This window comes from Salmo trutta, chromosome 21, assembly GCF_901001165.1.
Source record: "Salmo trutta chromosome 21, fSalTru1.1, whole genome shotgun sequence".
NCBI classification, from domain to species: Eukaryota; Metazoa; Chordata; class Actinopteri; order Salmoniformes; family Salmonidae; genus Salmo; species Salmo trutta.
This window is the reverse complement of record NC_042977.1, coordinates 45,009,550-45,029,693: the sequence shown is the minus strand read 5'-3', so window position 1 is coordinate 45,029,693 and position 20,144 is coordinate 45,009,550. Positions and strand designations below refer to the sequence as shown.

The window sequence follows — 20,144 nt, the reverse complement described above, 5'->3', positions numbered from 1 at the left end:
ATGCAGACTAGGGGGGTGGTGCCGTATGCCTGATGCAGACTAGGGGATGGTGCCGTATGCGTGATGCAGGCTAGGGGGTGGTGCCGTATGCGTGATGCAGACTAGGGGGGTGGTGCCGTATGCGTGATGCAGACTAGGGGGGTGGTGCCGTATGCGTGATGCAGACTAGGGGGGTGGTGCCGTATGCCTGATGCAGACTAGGGGGGTGGTGCCGTATGCCTGATGCAGACTAGGGGATGGTGCCGTATGCGTGATGCAGGCTAGGGGGTGGTGCCGTATGCGTGATGCAGACTAGGGGGGTGGTGCCGTATGCGTGATGCAGACTAGGGGGGTGGTGCCGTATGCGTGATGCAGACTAGGGGGGTGGTGCCGTATGCCTGATGCAGACTAGGGGGGTGGTGCCGTATGCCTGATGCAGACTAGGGGATGGTGCCGTATGCGTGATGCAGGCTAGGGGGTGGTGCCGTATGCCTGGTGCAGACTAGGGGATGGTACTGTACCGATATTAGGAACACTTTGACCCCCTGGTCCTCTGTGTCCATGGCAGTGACGCGGACACTCTTCTCGCTGGCCTTGTCCACCTGCATCTGGGGCCACAGCTTGGTGTTCAGGATCAACCTTAAGCTGCCCTGGGTCCGCATCACTGGGGAAGACACACACACACACACACACGGTAGTTACAGACAGATCACTGGACAACACAGATATATTTTATTTAAATTTCACCTTTATTTAACCAGGTAGGCAAGTTGAGAACAAGTTCTCATTTACAATTGCGACCTGGCCAAGATAAAGCAAAGCAGTTTGACACAAACAACAACAGAGTTACACATGGAGTAAAACAAACCTACAGTCAATAATATAGTAGAAATATAAGTCTATATACAAAGTGAGCAAATGAGGTGAGATAAGGGAGGTAAAGGCAAAAAAGGCCACCGTGGCGAAGTAAATACAATATAGCAAGTAAAACACTGGAATGGTAGATTTGCAGTGGAAGAAAGTGCAAAGTAGAAATAGAAATAATGGGGTGCAAAGGAGCAAAATAAATACAGTAGGGGAAGAAGTAGTTGTTTGGGCTAAATTATAGATGGGCTATGTACAGGTGCAGTAATCTGTTAGCTGCTCTGACAGCTGGTGCTTAAAGCTAGTGAGGGAGATAAGTGTTTCCAGTTTCAGAGATTTTTGTAGTTCGTTCCAGTCATTGGCAGCAGAGAACTGGAAGGAAAGGCGGCCGAAGGAGGAATTGGCTTTGGGGATGACCAGAGAGATATACCTGCTGGAGCGCGTGCTACAGTTGGGTGCTGCTATGGTGACCAGCGAGCTGAGATAAGGGGGAACTTTATCTAGCAGGGTCTTGTAGATGACCTGGAGCCAGTGGGTTTGGCGACGAGTATGAAGCGAGGGCCAGCCAACGAGAGCGTACAGGTCGCAGTGGTGGAAGCAAGGTCAATTAAAGTCCCAATCTTCTGCCCTGCATTCGCCGTGACTTGCATCAACATCATGATGACAGGAAGTTCAGTGAGCCCATTCCTCTGCAGAAGCTCAGACTGGCCTGAAGCATTGAGTTGTCCCTGTGTCCTTTGGATGGTGAACAAGAGGAGGACTTGACAGTTGTAAACCACGCGGAGCGGCCTGGCCCTGAGGATAAACGGCTTCAGATCCAGAAATAAGCTGTTGACGCAGAGGAAGTCAAGATGGCGGAAGATGTCCTGGGGAAGTCGGTCCAGCAGCTCAAAAAGGAGAGGACCACTGCAAAAAGCAGCTTCACCAGACAAGCCAACTTCATTTCAAGAGGAGCAAGCAGCATGCTTCAAGTGGAGTTAAAGGAGGAATTCGCTAAGCTTTCAGATTGTTTCAGAAAGATGCTCGATGCCAACGATGACTACAGGATTGGACTGGAGGCTGACATGACTGAGGATGAGGAACCAGGTCTTAATGAACAGCAAGAGGCTGACATTGATAGATCTGTAAATGAAGGTGAAACAAAGTTGGCGGAAATAAGAGACATTGTTCAAACAAACCTGTGGTCGAGGTATGGAAGGAGTGAACTTCTTGTGGCAATCCTGGAAGCAGAAAAAGCCAATGATAAAGTGGCTTATGTACCAGTGGAAAGTGCCAATTTAGAGGGCTATGAAGTGCACCTCGCTTTCTTGGACAAGAGGATAAAAGAGGCCATCTCAGCAATGTTATCATGGGAGCGATGGATCCCTGTAGAATTAAAAGACGAATTAGATGGAAGAGTCAAGGACGTAAGAGCATTCTACTACAGGCTTGAGTCAAGGAGACCTGAATTTGCCACTGCACGGACGACCAATGAGCGAGGCACAGGAGTGAAACTACTACACCAACCGGCAACATCCACACCAATAGTGAGAATCAAGCCAATCTCTCTACCTATCTTCAATGGAAGCAGGAGAGAATATCACAGATGGAGGAAAGACTGGGAAAGCCTGCAAAAGCAGGGAGAGCCATCCGGATCAACTGAAGTTAAGAAAATTCAACTCCTGGAGAGTGTGGATGACAAAATCTCAAAAGACCTCAGACTTTCAACCTACACCACTGCCGATGACATGTTCAGAGTCCTGGAGAACAGGTATGGCAACAAGTCAACCATCATAGTGGAAATCCTGGAAGAGCTGGAGAAGATGCCACATGTGAAAGGGAACCAACCAAGAAAGGTCATTGATCTCATACAGTCAGTGGAGAAGGCTCTAGCAGATCTCACAGAGTTAGGAAACTCTGGAGCCATAAATAACCCACTGGTAATTAGATCCATTGAAAGCAAGTTGCCTGACTTCATTAAAAGAGACTGGGTTATGTTCATGGTTGAACCCAGAAACGATGTCACATCAGACAACCACTTTGTCATGCTCTTGAAGTTCCTGAAAAGTCAAGAAGGAATACTGGAGAGACTCGAACAGCTCAGAACTGAGGAGAAGGTGGAAAAATCGGATCGTTTGGACAAGAAGTATGACAGAAAGATGGCCTCAAAAAAAACCACAAGGAAAGAAGAGCTTGATGAGGTATGTGGTGTATGTGGTGATAGTGGGCACAAAAACAAGATCTTCTTCTGTAGAAAGTTCAAAAGACTTAAGCTACCGGAAAAGAAAACTGTATTAGGAAAGCTGGGAGCATGCAGAAAATGTCTCGGATGCCATGATGAAGATGGATACTGCAGAGACACTTTCCTATGCAGAAACAAAGACTGTAAAAGGGAAGGTGGTGCCCCAGACCACCATTTTTTCCTCTGCCCAAAAGGAGAAGTCAAAAGAGGGGAAGAGAGAAAGAGTGGAAGAGACGGCAAAGGTGAAAGCAAGCTAACAGAGGAACAAGAGAAGATCTTGTCTGAACTTTCCCAGGAAATGGCAAATCGATGCAGAAAGGCTTTCACCAACACCAACAAAACCGCAGTGACACTCAATGCTTCAGGCCAGTCTGAGCTTCTGCAGAGGAATGGGCTCACTGAACTTCCTGTCATCATGATGTTGATGCAAGTCACGGCGAATGCAGGGCAGAAGATTGGGACTTTAATTGACCTTGCTTCAGACACAAACTACATTACCCATAAGGCTGCTGAAAGACTGAGGTTAAGACATGAAGATAACTTTAGTTGTTCATGGGGTTGGTGGTATGACCATGAAAGTGAATACACTAAGGTATCTCCTCAAAGTCAGAGTCAAGACACCTAAAGGGACAGAGAGAGCTCATGAAATGGTCTGCTACGGCTTGGATGAAATCGCCAGAGTGCATCAAGTAATTGAACCTGAGAAGTTGAAAAAATTCTTCCCAGAAGTCAAACTTACAGAATTGGAAAGGCCAGAAGAGGTCGAACTTCTCATTAGCCACCGAGAGGGAAGACTCGCTCCCCAGAGGGTAAAAATCATGGGAGACCTCGTCTTGTGGGAGGGTCCATTAGGGAAAACAGTGGGTGGAGCACATCCCGACTTATTTGAAGAAGTGGAGGTTGCACTATATGAGTCCAAAACACACTTTGCTCGCTCCATGAGGACAGCAGCTGTCAAATATCAAGAAATCACAAGTCCAACAACTGACACAGTCCAGCTACAGCAGGAGGATGTGACTCTGACCAAATTTACAGCTGCCAGTAACCGTGAGTTCCTTGAGTGGTGGCACTGGGACAGCATCAGAGCTGCATGTGAGCCAAGATGTGGAGGATGCCGATGTGGAAACTGTCCACCGGGAGGAAAAGAAATTACCCTGGCAGAGGAGAGGGAACTGGAGATCATTAAAGGAGGCCTCACCTACGAGAAGGGGGATGCTCACACACTGGCTCCACATTGGGATGCAAAGTATCCTTGGACGGTAGATCCAGCCTCTCTCCCGAATAACAAAAGTGCAGTCCAGGCTTGTTTCTTAAGGATGGAAAAACAACTAAGCAGAGAGCCAGACTGGAAAGTCGCATATGCTACCCAAATCCATGAAATGGTCGAGCGAGGCGCAGCCATAAAACTCACCAACAAAATCATGGACGAGTGGAATGGACCAGTGTGGTACGTAAGCCACCTGGTGGCACCAAACCCTCATTCGGTAACAACACCGGTTAGTATTGTATGGAATAGTAGCCAGAAATACAAAGGCGTGAGTATGAATGATCTTCTTCTGAAGGGACCAGACGTTCTCAACCCTATAAGAGCTGTCTTGCTGAGGTTCAGAGAGGGGACGTATGCATCTCTAGGAGACATCAAAAAGATGTACAACTCTGTATGGCTGGAGGAGCGTGAGATGCATCTTCACAGGTTCCTCTGGAGGGACAGCCCAGTTGAAGAGATAAGCAAATATGCAATAACCAGAGTCAACATTGGGGACAGACCTGCTGGTTGCATTGCTCAGTTGGCTATGAGGGAAACAGCACGCCTGCCCAACTTTCTTCACTTGGAGGATGAGCGCAGAGTCATTGAAGAGGACAGTTATGTGGATGACCTCTTAACCTCCCAAAATGACCTGGATAAACTTGACAAAATCACAGCAAATGTAGAAGAGATCTTGAAAGCTGGAGGGTTCATCCTCAAACCATGGGTCCGGTCAGGGCAAAGTGGGAGGCAAGGAATGGAGGTGGAGGGTCTATCAAAGGCACAAAGCAAAACCTTAATTCTTCCAAATCAAATGAGGGACGAAGACAACAAAGCCTTGGGTATCGGCTACCGAATGGATGAAGACAAGCTCTACATGTTAACCTCAGTTAACTTTTCAAAAAGGAAAAAGAAGATGAGAGTTGGGAAAAATCTTCTCAAGGAGGAGGTGAGAACTGAGACACCTAACCCACTGACTCGGAGGGCCCTCTTAAGCCAAGTGGCTGGACTGTACGACCCAATTGGCTTAGTTACACCTGCCAAACAGAAGGGAGCAATTCTTGTTCGAAAAGCATTCCAAGAGGGAGGGGGTGGGAAACTAACCCAAGAAACCTGGGACCAACCTCTCTCAGAAAGCCTCAGGGAAGAAGCCATTCAGCTTTTTGAAGAATATGTGCAGCTTGGAGAGGTGAAATTCCACAGGAGCCTCACACCAGCTGGCTGGGAAGGGAAACCGTGGGGCATCACATTCTCTGATGGAAGTGATAAAACCTATGGAGCTGTGATGTACTTAAGATGGGAGACAAGTCAAGGCACTAAAGTTAGACTTGTTGAATCAAAAGCCAAGCTGACACCCCTGGATCAGAAGGGAGACGCTGTAAAAGCTGAGATCTGTGGTGCTGTCTTCGCAGCCAGGATCAGGAAGTATGTGGAAAAGCATGCTCGAATGAAGATCGAGAGATGGTTCCATCTACTTGACAGTCAAACGGTCTTGGGAGCCATTCAAAGAGTCAGTTATGGGTACAAAACATTCTTTGCAAACAGAGTGGGTGAAATCCAGAAGGCTGGACAAGTGCAAGACTGGTGGTGGATCCGTGGGGATCTAAACATAGCTGACATCATAACAAGAGGGGGTGCTCCTGAAGATTTGAAGGAGAATTCCACATGGCAAGAGGGACCAGAGTTCCTAAAGTGGCCAGTGGAGGAGTGGCCTATAAAATCAGCTGGAGAGGTTGCAGCTCATGCCAGGGAGAGTGTAAACAAGCTCCAGAGGAAGGCATTCTCAGGTGCCTTGACAAGAGCTGAAGCGAGAAGTAGTCAGCAGAAAGAAGACCTACAAGGCACTCAGGAAAGTCCAAAGAGTGAAACTCAAGAGGGAATACCTGTGGTGAACCCAACTCTTCTTAGAAGGAAGCCCACTGGTTGGGTTAAAGATCTTGTGGAGGTAAGAAGATTCAGTAGCCTGTCCAAACTGGTGAGAGTCGTTGCCTGGGTTTGTCTAGCAGCCAAGCAGTGGCTGAAGAGGAAGGGCCGGGCCCCTAAACAGGCAAAGAGGGAGGTAAGATCACCCAAGCAAGCTGTGCCGACTGTCAAAGAACATGAAGATGCACTCAAAAGACCTTTTTCTCGCAGCTCAAGAAGGTACAGATTTTTCAGACACAACTCTAAGCAGACTGACAGTGTACAAAGATGTGAAGTCTGGGCTGCTAGTTTGTGGAGGCAGAATTCAGACATTCAACGAAGATAAGACAGCCGTGCCAGTTTTACCCTTTGAAGCATGGGTGTCTATACTGCTGGCACAAGAATCCCACAAAGCAAACCACGAGGGAGTGGCGGGAACCCTTCTCCGGATGAGGAAGAAAGCCTGGGTAATAAAAGGCCGTAGACTAGCCAAGAAAATGGTTGACAGCTGTGTGGTCTGCAGGAAAAACAAGGCAAAACAGTGTCAACAAATCATGGCTGACCTGCCTCTAGAACGAACAGGCCCAGCTGCACCTTTTGAATTCACCGCCATGGACCTGTTCGGCCCTTATGAAGTGAAAGATGAGGTCAAGAAGAGAACTAGACTCAAAGTATGGGGAATAGTCTTCTGCTGCATGGCTTCCCGAGCCATACACACTGAAGTGGTGAGTGACATGTCATCTGAAGGATTCCTGCTAGCCTATCAAAGGTTCACTTCACTGAGAGGACACCCCAGGAAACTCTGGTCAGACCCTGGCACAAACTTTGTGGGAGCCAAACCCGCACTTCAAAAATTCTTTAACCAACAAAATAAGTCTGAACTTGAAGACACAGCTGCCAAGCATGGTACAGAATGGTCATGGAAGATCCACCCTGCAGACTCTCCCCATAGGAATGGTGCCGCAGAGGCAGCTGTCAAAGTAGTGAAGCGGGCGTTGAGCAACCTTGGTGGAGATGGTGGTTTTACGTGGGGAGAATTCCAAACTTTTCTCTTCATGGCAGCCAACCTTGCTAATGAGAGACCCATTGATGCAAGAACTCAAAGCAGAGAAGACTGTGTAGAGTACATCACCCCGAATTCTCTGCTTTTAGGACGTACCAATCCAAAGGGAGACCCTGGAGATTTCCAGTTTGATGGCTACCCTTACAAAAGACTTAAACATATTCAAGCAGAGGTAAGCCGTTTCTGGAAGAAGTGGAGCCAATTGGCTGGACCTAATCTGTTCATAAGGAACAAATGGCACACCAAAAAGAGAAATGTTGCTGTTGGAGATGTGGTCTGGTTGGCTGACCAAAACGCGCTAAGAGGACAGTACAAGCTGGCTAGAGGGGTCGGTGTCAATGCTGACAGCAAAGGCATCGTTAGAGATGTACTTGTGAAGACTTTTCCCAGCTATCCTGTTCACATCACAAAGTCAAACAGCAAAAAAGGACCCACAAGAGCAAACGGTGAAAGAACGAAGAGGCTTCAAACCAAAATCCCAGGTACAATTCTTCATAGAGATGTCAGACGCCTTGTCATTCTACTACCCATTGAAGAACAAACAGAGGTGTGAAGGGCTTGTGACCTCTCTGGATTTGAAACAAACCAGGAGCTCAAGTGGGAGGTGTTGAGCTGAATATCAGGAGTGAGTCAAAGAACTACACTTCCCAGAGTGCACCAGCAGCAGCAAACCAGCTGCTTGTCACCTGATCAATCATTTTCACTTATTTGGAGCACCTGTGAAGGCATGGAGGGCGTCAGTCATTCAGAAGAACAAACTTCAGAGGGAAAACTCCAAGTTCCCTCACAGGTTCAGTCCAAAGACGCCAATGGTAAAAGGCTTAAATGATTAATTCATATTAGTTATTTAGAATGTTATTTACATGTTTAAACTAATTTAAGTTCATTAAAATGTTTAATTAAGATGGTAACTTTTTGTTCTGTCTTTAAAGGTTTACAACCTAATTTACTGGCTAATTTACTGGACAGACCAATCAACTGAAGGCAAACTAAAAATAAAAAAGATTGAGTCGGAAAATTGAGTTGTCCCTGTGTCCTTTGGATGGTGAACAAGAGGAGGACTTGACAGTAGTATATGGGGCTTTGGTGACAGAACGGATGGCACTGTGATAGACTGCATCCAATTTGTTGAGTAGGGTATTGGAGGCTATTTTCTAAATGATGTTGCCGAAGTCGAGGATCGGTAGGATGGTCAGTTTTACGAGGGTATGTTTGGCAGCATGAGTGAAAGATGCTTTGTTGCGAAATAGGAAGCCAATTCTAGATTTAACTTTGGACTGGAGATGTTTGATGTGAGTCTGGAAGGAGAGTTTACAGTCTAACCAGACACCTAGGTATTTGTAGTTGTCCACATATTCTAAGTCAGAACCGTCCAGAGTAGTGATGCTGGACGGGCGGGCAGGTGCAGGCAGCGATCGGTTGAAGAGCATGCATTTAGTTTTACTTGTATTTAAGAGCAGTTGGAGGCCACGGAAGGAGAGTTGTATGGCATTGAAGCTCGTCTGGAGGCTAGTTAACACAGTGTCCAAAGAAGGGCCAGAAGTATACAGAATGGTGTCGTCTGCGTAGGAGGTGGATCAGAGACTCACCAGCAGCAAGAGCGACACCATTGATGTCTACAGAGAAAAGAGTTGGCCCGAGAATTGAACCCTGTGGCACCCCCATAGAGACTGCCAGAGGTCCGGACAACAGGCCCTCCGATTTGACACACTGAACTCTATCAGAGAAGTAGTTGGTGAACCAGGCGAGGCAATCATTTGAGAAACCAAGGCTATTGAGTCTGCCGATAAGGATGTGGTGATTGACAGAGTTGAAAGCCTTGGCCAGGTCAATGAATACGGCTGCACAGTATTGTTTGTTATCGATGGCGGTTAAGATATCGTTTAGGACCTTGAGCGTGGCTGAGGTGCACCCATGACCAGTTCTTAAACCAGATTGCATAGCGGAGAAGGTGCGGTGGGATTCGAAATGGTTGGTAATCTGTTTGTTGACTTGGCTTTCGAAGACCTTAAAAAAGGCAGGGTAGGATAGATATAGGTCTGTAGCAGTTTGGGTCAAGAGTGTCCCCCCCTTTGAAGAGGGGGATGACCGCAGCTGCTTTCCAATCTTTGGGAATCTCAGACGACACGAAAGAGAGGTTGAACAGGCTAGTAATAGGGGTTGCAACAATTTCGGCAGACAATTTTTAGAAAGAAAGAGTCCAGATTGTCTAGCCCAGCTGATTTGTAGGGGTCCAGATTTTGCAGCTCTTTCAGAACATCAGCTGACTGGATTTGGGAGAAGGAGAAATGGGGAAGGCTTGGGCGAGTTGCTGTGGGGGGTGCAGTGCTGTTGACCGGGGTAGGGGTAGCCAGGTGGAAAGCATTGCCAGCCATAGAAAAATGCTTATTGAAATTCTCAATTATAGTGGATTTATCGGTGGTGACAGAGTTTCCTATCCTCAGTGCAGTGGGCAGCTGGGAGGAGGTGCTCTTATTCTCCAAGGACTACAGTGTCCCAGAACTTTTTGGAGTTTGTGTTGCAGGAAGTAAATTTCTACTTGAAAAAGTTAGCCTTTACTTTTCTAACTGCCTGTGTATATTGGTTTCTAACTTCCCTGAAAAGTTGCATATCACGGGGGCTGTTCGATGTGAATGCAGAACGCCACAGGATGTTTTTGTGTTGGTTAAGGGCAGTCAGGTCTGGAGAGAACCAAGGGCTATATCGGTTCCTGGTTCTAAATTTCTTGAATGGGGCATGCTTATTTAAGATGGTGAGGAAGGCATTTTTTTTTAAATAACCAGGCATCCTCTACTGAAGGGATGAGGTCAATATCCTTCCAGGATACCCGGGCCAGGTCGATTAGAAAGGCCTGCTCGCTGAAGTGTTTCAGGGAGCGTTTGACAGTGATGAGTGGAGGTCGTTTGACCGCTGACCCATTACGGATGCAGGCAATAAGGCAGTGATCGCTGAGATCTTGGTTAAAAACAGCAGAGGTGTATTTAGAGGGCAAGTTGGTTAGGATGATATCTATGAGGGTGCCAGTGTTTATGGCTTTGGGGTGGTACATGGTAGGTTCATTGACAATCTGTGTGAGATTGAGGCCATCAAGCTTAGATTGTAGGGTGGCTGGGGTGTTAAGCATGTCCCAGTTTAGGTCACCTAGTTACAGCCAGATCACTGGAGAACAGAAATATACAGGGTAGTTACAGCCAGATCACTGGAGAACAGATATATACAGGGTAGTTACAGCCAGATCACTGGAGAACACAGTGTGGAAGACATCTTTGTGAGCAATACACAGCCTGGTCTCAAGGTAGTAACTTGGTGGTCTGTTGATATCCCTCTAGTGGTGTGGGGTCTGTTTTTGGCAAAGTGGGTGGGGTTATATCCTGCCTGGTTGGCCCTGTCTGGGGCTATCGTCAGGACAGGGCCACAGTGTCCACCGACCCACTGTCTCAGTATCTATGCTGCAATAGTCTCTATGTGCCGGGGGGCTAGGGTCAGTCTGTTATATCTGGTGTAATTCTCCTGTATTATCTGGTGTCCTGTGTGATCCCTCTAATTCTTCCCCTCTCTCCCGGAGGACTTGAGCCCAAGGATCATGCCTCAGCACTACCGGGCCTGATGACTTTTTGCTGTCCCCAGTCCACCTGGTCGTGCTGCTGCTCCAGTTTCAACTGTTCTGCCTGCGGCTATGGAACCCTGACCTGTTCACTGGACGTGCTACCTTGTCCCAGACCTACTGTTTTCGACTCTCTCTCTACCGCACCTGCTGTCTCGACCTCTGAATGCTTGGCTATGAAAAGCCAACTGTCATTTACTCCTGAGGTACTGATCTGTTGCACCCTCTACAACCACTGTGATTATTATTTGACCCTGCTGGTCATCTATGAACGTTTGAACATCTTGAAGAACAATCTGGCCTTTAAATTGGCAATGTACTCTTATAATCTCCACCCGGCACAGCCAGAAGAGGACTGGCCACCCCTCAGAGCCTGGTTCCTCTCTAGGTTTCTTCCTAGGTTCCTGCCTTTCTAGGGAGTTTTTCCTAGCCACCGCGCTTCTACATCTGCATTGCTTGCTGTTTGGGGTTTTAGGCTGGGTTTCTGTATAGCACTTTGTGACATCTGCTGATTTAAAAAGGGCTTCATAAATACATTTGATTGATTGATATATACACAGGGTAATTAGACAGATCACTGAGGAACACATATACAGTGCATTCGGAGAGTATTCAGACCCCTTGACTTTTTCCACATTTCGTTACAGGCTATCTTCTGTATACCACCCCTACCTTGTCACAACAACTGATTGGCTCAAATGCATTAAGGAAAGAAATTCCACAAATTTACAAGGCACACCTGTTAATTGAAAATCATTCCAGGTGACTACCTCATGAAGCTGGTTGAGAAAATGTCAAGAGTGTACAAAGCTGTCATCAAGGCAAAGGGTGGCTACTTTGAAGAATCTCAAATATAAAATATATTTGGATTTGTTTAACACTTTTGGTTTCTACATGATTCCATGCATGTTATTTCATAGTTTGTCTTCAATATTATTTTACAATTGAATAAAAATAAATAAAAACCCTGGAACGAGTAGGTGTGTCCAAACTTTTGACCGGTACTGTATGTAAATTAGATATTTATTCATTTCATTTTCAAGCATTTCTAAAAACATGTTTTCACTTTGTCATTATGGGGTGTAGATGGGTGAGAAAAATTATAAATATAATCCATTTTGAATTCAGGCTGTAACAACAAAATGTGAAATAAGTCATGGGGTTATGATTACTTTCGGAAGGCATTGTATTCCTTCAATCCTTTTTGGAATGTTCAATCCCAAAAACCATGACGACTGTGTTAGGTTCTTAGGAAGACTGAGTTATCCTGTAAGTTACTGAGACAAACAAACATCCATGAATGTGTACAGGTTTGTGCACCTACCTAGGCGTGACTGTAATGATCCGTCATCTGTGGATGCCATGTCATTAAGCCTGAGCAGCCCTCGACCTCGCTCTATCCACGACTGGGCCGTCATGTCAAACACAAACAACTTGCACTGGACCTGAGGGAGAGACAACAAATCAATTTCAATAGAAAGTTTGCAAAAATAGATAAGATTCTGCAACCATGGAGAGGTAAATACTTGTCTATTTATGGGAAAAATCACATTGATTAACTCTTTGGTCCTATCGCTGTTTAATTCATTACTAATAGCGCTGCCTACCCCAGACGACTCCTTTTTAAGTCATATGAGAAAAGATTATGATTTTATTTGGAATGCTAAGCCAGACAAAATTAAAATGTGCTTATTTATCCAGGCTGCATCACATCTGGCTGTGATTGGGAGTCCCATAGTGTGGTGCACAATTGGCCCAGCATCGCCCGGGTTTGGCTGTCATTGTAAAATAGAATTTGTTCTTAACTGACTTGCCTAGTTAAAAATATCAAATATGAGTTTAGGGGGCTAAAATTATAAAAAAATAAAAGCTTTAAACCTCTCACTAAAAGCTTCACTCATACATAAATTATACTTAAACCCAAAATGGTTCTCCAGTAGATTATTAAGAAAGGATCATCCTTTGTTCAAAAATGGCCTTTTTACCTTCATACAGATTACAACTTCTCATTTCCCACTAATTGAAAATGAAATTGTGTTTAAAGTATCACCTTTTCTCAAACAAGCCATACAAAGCGGCTTACAATTTCATCCTCCAGAAAATATTAAATGTTATGGTTAAACACAAATATACTGATTTCTAAAAAAAAAAAAAAAAAACATACATGTTTTATTATATTTTCTAATGATATTATGAATAGTGTTGGATTCAAAATTTTGAACATTGAGATATTCAAAGACATGATAGATCAGACGCATAGTATATAAAGGAGTGAGATCTGTAGAAAGAGTGGCTGTGGAATGTGCTGGGTGGACAGGAGGAGATCACAAGATTGCTATAGGGGAGCGGATGGACATCTGTGGATTAGGTGAAGGAGGGGTTGAGGTCAGGTCAGGTCCCCTAAAGGGAGTAATAAGGGTTTGGAGAGAAGGACGAGTGTCTTAAGTGGGACATATATACCTAAGATGGTGAGAAATGTTTGGCGGTCTGAATTACAGCTTTAAAAAGACCCTTTGGGCAGAATTAAACTTGGTTAAGCTTCTCTAATGTCTGGGAGTTATTTACTCTCAAAAATAAGAACCTAACAATAGAAACAGTGGAGCTATGTCACATATGCAGCTATCGAAAATATACGGGAATATCTGTTCAATATAAACTAGCAACCAACTGATTGCAGCATTACCACAAACATGGAGGAGGCAAGTGGAAAAGGGAGAAGGTAGAGAACTTGTTTGTCTGCCATATATTAAAATATACTATTTGGCTGAAAGGAATTGGCATAAATAGAATATACCAGTTTCATTTTGAGGACAAAAATGTGGACAGCTGTGCCATAGAGGTTGCAAAATAAATGGGAAGAGAGTTTTGATGTACCGATTTCCTGGCACATGGTTTACAAACTGGTACAAAAGTTTTTCAATTTAAATTATACACAATTCTTGCCACCAACAGAACGAGATTATATATATATATATATATATATATATCACACTCGGCAAAAAAAGAAACGTCCTCACTGTCAACTGCTGTTTATTTTCAGCAAACTTAACATATGTTCATACAAATATTTACACAACTAGATTCAACAACTGAGACATGAACTGAACAAGTGCCACAGACATGTGACTAACATAAATGTTACGTCTCCCTGAACAAAGGGGGGTGGGTCAAAAATCAAAAGTAACAGTCAGTATCTGGTGTGGCCACCAGCTGCATTAAGTACTGCAGTGCATCTCCTCCTCATGGACTGCACCAGATTTGCCAGTTCTTGCTGTGAGATGTTGCCCCACTCTTCCATCATGGCACCTGCAAGTTCCCGGACATTTCTGGGGGGAATGGCCCTAGCCCTCACCCTCCAATCCAACAGGTCCCAGACATGCTCAATGGGATTGAGATCCAGGCTCTTCGATGGCCATGGCAGAACACTGACATTCCTGTGTTGCAGGAAATCATGCACAGAACGAGTAGTATGGCTGGTGGCACTGTCATGCTGGAGGGTCATGTCAGGATGAGCCTGCAGGAAGGGTACCACATGAGGGAGGAGGATGTCTTCCCTGTAACGCGCCGCGTTGAGATTGCCTGCAATGACAACAAGCTCAGTCCGATGTTGCTGTGACACGACACCCCAGACCATGACGGACCCTCCACCTCCAAATCGATCCTGCTCCAGAGTACAGGCCTCGGTGTAACGCTCATTCCTTCAACGATAAACGCAAATCCGACCATCACCCCTGGTGAGACAAAACCACAACTCGTCAGTGAAGAGCACTTTTTGCCAGTCCTGTCTGGTGCAGCAACGGTGGGTTTCTGCCCATAGGCGACATTGTTGCCGGTGATGTCTGGTGAGGACCTGCCTTACAACAGGCCTATAAGCCCTCAGTCCAGCCTCTCTCAGCCTATTGCGGACAGTCTGAGCACGATGGAGGGATTGTTCGTTCCTGGTGTAACTCGGGCAGTTGTTGCCATCCTGTACCTGTCCAGCAGGTGTGATGTTCGGATGTACCGATCCTGTGCAGGTGTTGTTACACGTGGTCTGCCACTGCGAGGACGATCAGCTGTCCATCCTGTCTCCCTGTAGCGCCGTTTTAGGCATCTCTCAGTACAGACATTGCAATTTATTACCCTGGCCACATCTGCAGTCCTCATGCCTCCTTGCAGCATGCCTAAGGCACGTTCACGCAGATGAGCAGGGACCCTGGGCATCTTTCTTTTGGTGTTTTTCAGAGTCAGTAGAAAGGCCTCCTTAGTGTCCTAAGTGTTCATAACTGTGACCTTAAATTCCAAACGTCTGTAAGCTGTTATTGTCTTAACGACTGTTCCACAGGTGCATGTTCATTAATTGTTTATGTTTAGACCCTTTACAATGAAGATATTTGGATTTTTACAAATTATCTTTGAAAGACAGGGTCCTGAAAAAGGGACGTTTCTTTTTTTGCTGAGAGAGAGATATATATATATATATATATACACACACATACTTCTCAAAAAAATAAAAGGAACACTTAAACAACACAATGTAACTCCAAGTCAATCACACTTCTGTGAAATCCAACTGTCCACTTAGGAAGCAACACTGATTGACAATACATTTCACATGCTGTTGTGCAAATGGAATAGACAACAGGTGGAAATTATAGGCAATTAGCAAGACACCCCCAATAAAGGAGTGGTTCTGCAGGTGGGGACCACAGACCACTTCTCAGTTCCTATGCTTCCTGGCTGATGTTTTGGTCACTTTTGAATGCTGGCGGTGCTTTCACTCTAGTGGTAGCATGAGACGGAGTCTACAACCCACACAAGTGGCTCAGGTAGTGCAGCTCATCCAGGATGGCACATCAATGCGAGCTGTGGCAAGAAGGTTTGCTGTGTCTGTCAGCGTAGTGTCCAGAGCATGGAGGCGCTACCAGGAGACAGGCCAGTACATCAGGAGACGTGGAGGAGGCCGTAGGAGGGCAACAACCCAGCAGCAGGACCGCTACCTCCGCCTTTGTGCAAGGAGGAGGAGGAGCACTGCCAGAGCCCTGCAAAATGACCTCCAGCAGGCCACAAATGTGCATGTGTCTGCTCAAACGGTCAGAAACAGACTCCATGAGGGTGGTATGAGGGCCCGACATCCACAGGTGGGGGTTGTGCTTACAGCCCAACACCGTGCAGGATGTTTGGCATTTGCCAGAGAACACCAAGATTGGCAAATTCGCCACTGGCGCCCTGTACTCTTCACAGATTAAATCAGTTTCACACTGAGCACATGTGACAGACGTGACAGAGTCTGGAGACGCCGTGGAGAATGTTCTGCTGCCTGCAACATCCTCCAGCATGACCGGTTTGGCGGTGGGTCAGTCATGGTGTGGGGTGGCATTTCTTTGAGGGGCCGCACAGCCCTCCATGTGCTTGCCAGAGGTAGCCTGACTGCCATTAGGTACCGAGATAAGATCCTCAGACCCCTTGTGAGACCATATGCTGGTGCGGTTGGCCCTGGGTTCCTCCTAATGCAAGACAATGCTAGACCTCATGTGGCTGGAGTGTGTCAGCAGTTCCTGCAAGAGGAAGGCATTGATGCTATGGACTGGCCCGCCCATTCCCCAGACCTGAATCCAATTGAGCACATCTGGGACATCATGTCTCGCTCCATCCACCAACGCCACGTTGCACCACAGACTGTCCAGGAGTTGGCGGATGCTTTAGTCCAGGTCTGGGAGGAGATCCCTCAGGAGACCATCCGCCACCTCATCAGGAGCATGCCCAGGCATTGTAGGGAGGTCATACAGGCACGTGGAGGCCACACACACTACTGAGTCTCATTTTGACTTGTTTTAAGGACATTACATCAAAGTTGGATCAGCCTGTAGTGTGGTTTTCCACTTTAATTTTGAGTGTGACTCCAAATCCAGACCTCCATGGGTTGATAAATTGGATTTCCATTAATTATTTTTGTGTGATTTTGTTGTCAGCACATTCAACTATGTAAAGATAAAAGTATTTAATAAGATTATTTCATTCATTCAGATCTAGGTTGTGTTATTTTAGTGTTCCCTTTATTTTTTTCAGCAGTATGTATGTATGTATGTATAACAATCTCAGCTCTGTAGATTTTGCTGCGAAGAGACAGAATCATTAGGTCATTTATTCTGGTATTGCCCCATATAGCTTGTTTCTGGTCACATGTTCAGAAATGGTAAAAAAAAAATATATATATAATAAAAAAATAAATATAAAAAATAAATTTAAAAAATCGCTTAAAATGAACCTTACAAATAGCTGTTTTGGGCGATTTGGAAAGCCATAGTCAATAAATAATATAATACTCGTACAAAAGGTTCATCTTTAGCTCACAATCTGTGGATACTATACGATTAGAAAGGTTCAAAATGTTTGCAAAACGTCACAAAACAAAAAAAATATATGGCACATGGAAACCAAACGAGGGTGGTCTATGGTGATAGGTGGGATGGGATGAGAGCCTGGGATTAAAGAATTTGTGTTTGGTAATGTATTATTGTTGTGATTGCTTTATATAAAAAGTACCATGTATGTAAAATGTCTATGTAGCAGAAAAGCTGTAATTTTTTAAAAAGATATTTGTCCTCAAAAGAGGGCTTGCTGATTGTCTCCACACACATTACTGGTCGGCGGGGTGTATGTATCAAGTGTCTCAGAGTGTGAGTACCGCTCTAGACCAGCTCCTCCCTGTCCATCTAATACATTCTCCAAGATCAGCTCCTCCCTGTCCATGTAATCTAATACATTATCCTAGACCAGCTCCTCCCTGTCAATCTAATCTAATGCATTATCCTAGACCAGCTCCTCTCTGTCCATCTAATACATTATCCTAGACAAGCTCCTCCCTGTCAATCTAATCTAATGCATTATCCTAGACCAGCTCCTCTCTGTCCATCTAATACATTATCCTAGACAAGCTCCTCCCTGTCCAGCTAATACATTATCCTAGACCAGCTCCTCCCTGTCAATCTAATACATTATCCTAGACAAGCTCCTCCCTGTCCAGCTAATACATTATCCTAGACCAGCTCCTCTCTGTCCATCTAATACATTCTCCAAGATCAGCTCCTCCCTGTCCATCTAATCTAATACATTATCCTAGACCAGCTCCTCCCTGTCCATGTAATCTAATACATTATCCTAGACGAGCTCCTCCCTGTCCATCTAATACATTATCCTAGACCAGCTCCTCCCTGTCCATGTAATCTAATACATTATCCTAGATATCAGCTCCTCCCTGTCCATGTAATCTAATACATTATCCTAGATCAGCTCCTCCCTGTCCAGCTAATACACTATCCTGGATCAGCTCCTCCCTGTCCAGCTAATACACTATCCTAGACCAGCTCCTCCCTGTCCATCTAATACATTATCCTAGACCAGCTCCTCCCTGTCCATCTAATACATTATCCTAGACCAGCTCCTCCCTGTCCATCTAATACACTATCCTAGATCAGCTCCTCCCTGTCCAGCTAATACACTATCCTAGATCAGCTCCTCCATGTCCATCTAATCTAATACATTATGATCTGAAAACTGATCCTAGTGACTATTGATGGGTTCTGACTTCTAAACTTGCAAATATGAAATATCCTTATTTCACGTCACTGAGGGAGAAAGGAGAATGTAGCACGTTTACATTCCGTCAGAACATGTTATTGTTAGACATCAGGTATCCTATGGAAAGGAGAGGGGCCACAGTCTGGTACAAGTCAACAGGACAGCCGTGAGTTAGAGAGGAATTTGGGCCGAGGTCAGGTCAGATGAAGAGAGAACAGGCATCACTAAAGTCCTGTCTAGCATTTACACATTTACATTGAAGTCATTTAGCAGACGCTCTTATCCAGAGCAACTTACAGTAGTGAATACATTTCATACATTTTTTTTCTCCCCCCCCCGTACTGGTCCCCCGTGGGAATCGAACCCACAACCCTGGCGTTGCAAACACCATGCTCTACCAACTGAGCCACACGGGACTAGCAGCCGAGATGTATTGGCTGTCCAGATGTGCAAGGAGGAGAGACAGCATAGGAGGAAGATTTAAATACCAAGTGCTTATGTAAATATGTCTGTCTGTTAAGCCGTCTGTACCATCGAGTGAATAAACTTGGTTTGAGCTTTCCCTAGTTGTCCATTAGTTTTACTCTGTTTATTTAGAACCTAAGACTATGCACCTTGATGTATTCCAACATAGTCAGCAATAGAGACTAGCCACCGACCTGTAAAACGTTACTTTCTGATTCCTCTCCAGTTTTGACGTCTACTTTCTCTAAGATACACTTCTTGGCTGTGGCTTTGGTGTACGCTGCTGCAGACTCCTCCAGTGACTCAGTCACGTTGTTACCTGGGAACACACACAATGACGCACATCTAACTAATTAACACACTGGGGCCAGCACTAGTCTGTAGTGAAGATGGAGAAAGCCAGTCTCTCAAGATTTATACTGCGAGACATGCGTGTGTGTCTCTCTTACCCTTCTCTGGTGTGTTTTCCTTTGAGGAGGGTTCAGACACAGGGGGAGCTGGTAAGTCTTTACAGTCCTCTTCTGATGCCTCACCTCCTCTAGGAGGACTCTGAGAAAAAAACAGGAGGCAGCCAGTCAACCTCACAGGAGGCGCAGCCAGTCAACCTCACAGGAGGCAGCCAGTCAACCTCACAGGAGGCGCAGCCAGTCAACCTCACAGGAGGCGCAGCCAGTCAACCTCACAGGAGGCAGCCAGTCAACCAGTGTCTCGACAGTACAATAAAGTCCACTCCTGATAAGGTCACTCATAATATGTGTGTGGTTTTCTAGTCCCAATTCAAAACACATTGTCCTGCATGATTGGATTTGCTACAAGCTTTCATAACAGTTCCAGGTTGATCCATTTCTCATGGAGCTGTATCGATTAGGGTTTCAATCTCCCACAACCTCTACTGTTTGTCATGGCCTGAAGGACAACACCACCCGCTAAAACAGTCTCTACTCACCAGAACCCTCTCTGACATGTTCTGCCCAAAGACAAATTTGGCCCCCTTGTCCGTATTGTTTGTGGCGTTCTTTAAACTGGAAGGTTGAAAAGAAGAACAAGAAGTTATTATTAGTACGTTAGTCATTTAGCAGACACTTATCCAGAGCAACTTACAATTACCGCTTTTAAAAACTAAGGTAGCTGAAAACACAATATTACGAGCATTATAAGTTCAACCTTCAAAATAGTGAAAAGAGTAAAGTGGTCTGAAAAGCCAGTAATATACATTTTTCTACTCTGAGGACACTACATT

The 20,144-nt window shown here is 45.4% G+C and overlaps 1 protein-coding gene across 5 annotated transcripts in view; it reads right to left on the bottom strand.

Annotated features, from left to right (window-relative positions):
* The window catches only part of LOC115157548 (ran-binding protein 3), a 37,435-nt gene that overhangs the window by 5,258 nt on the left and 12,033 nt on the right, over positions 1-20,144 (bottom strand). For all 5 annotated transcript variants that reach the window (XM_029705904.1, XM_029705908.1, XM_029705905.1 and 2 more), the window contains 5 exons: positions 19,851-19,926; positions 19,354-19,453; positions 19,099-19,223; positions 12,204-12,324; positions 501-643 (listed from right to left, as the gene is read on the bottom strand). In XM_029705904.1, coding sequence (XP_029561764.1) covers positions 501-643; positions 12,204-12,324; positions 19,099-19,223; positions 19,354-19,453; positions 19,851-19,926 — 565 coding nt within the window. The remainder of the gene's footprint in view (positions 1-500; positions 644-12,203; positions 12,325-19,098; positions 19,224-19,353; positions 19,454-19,850; positions 19,927-20,144) is intronic.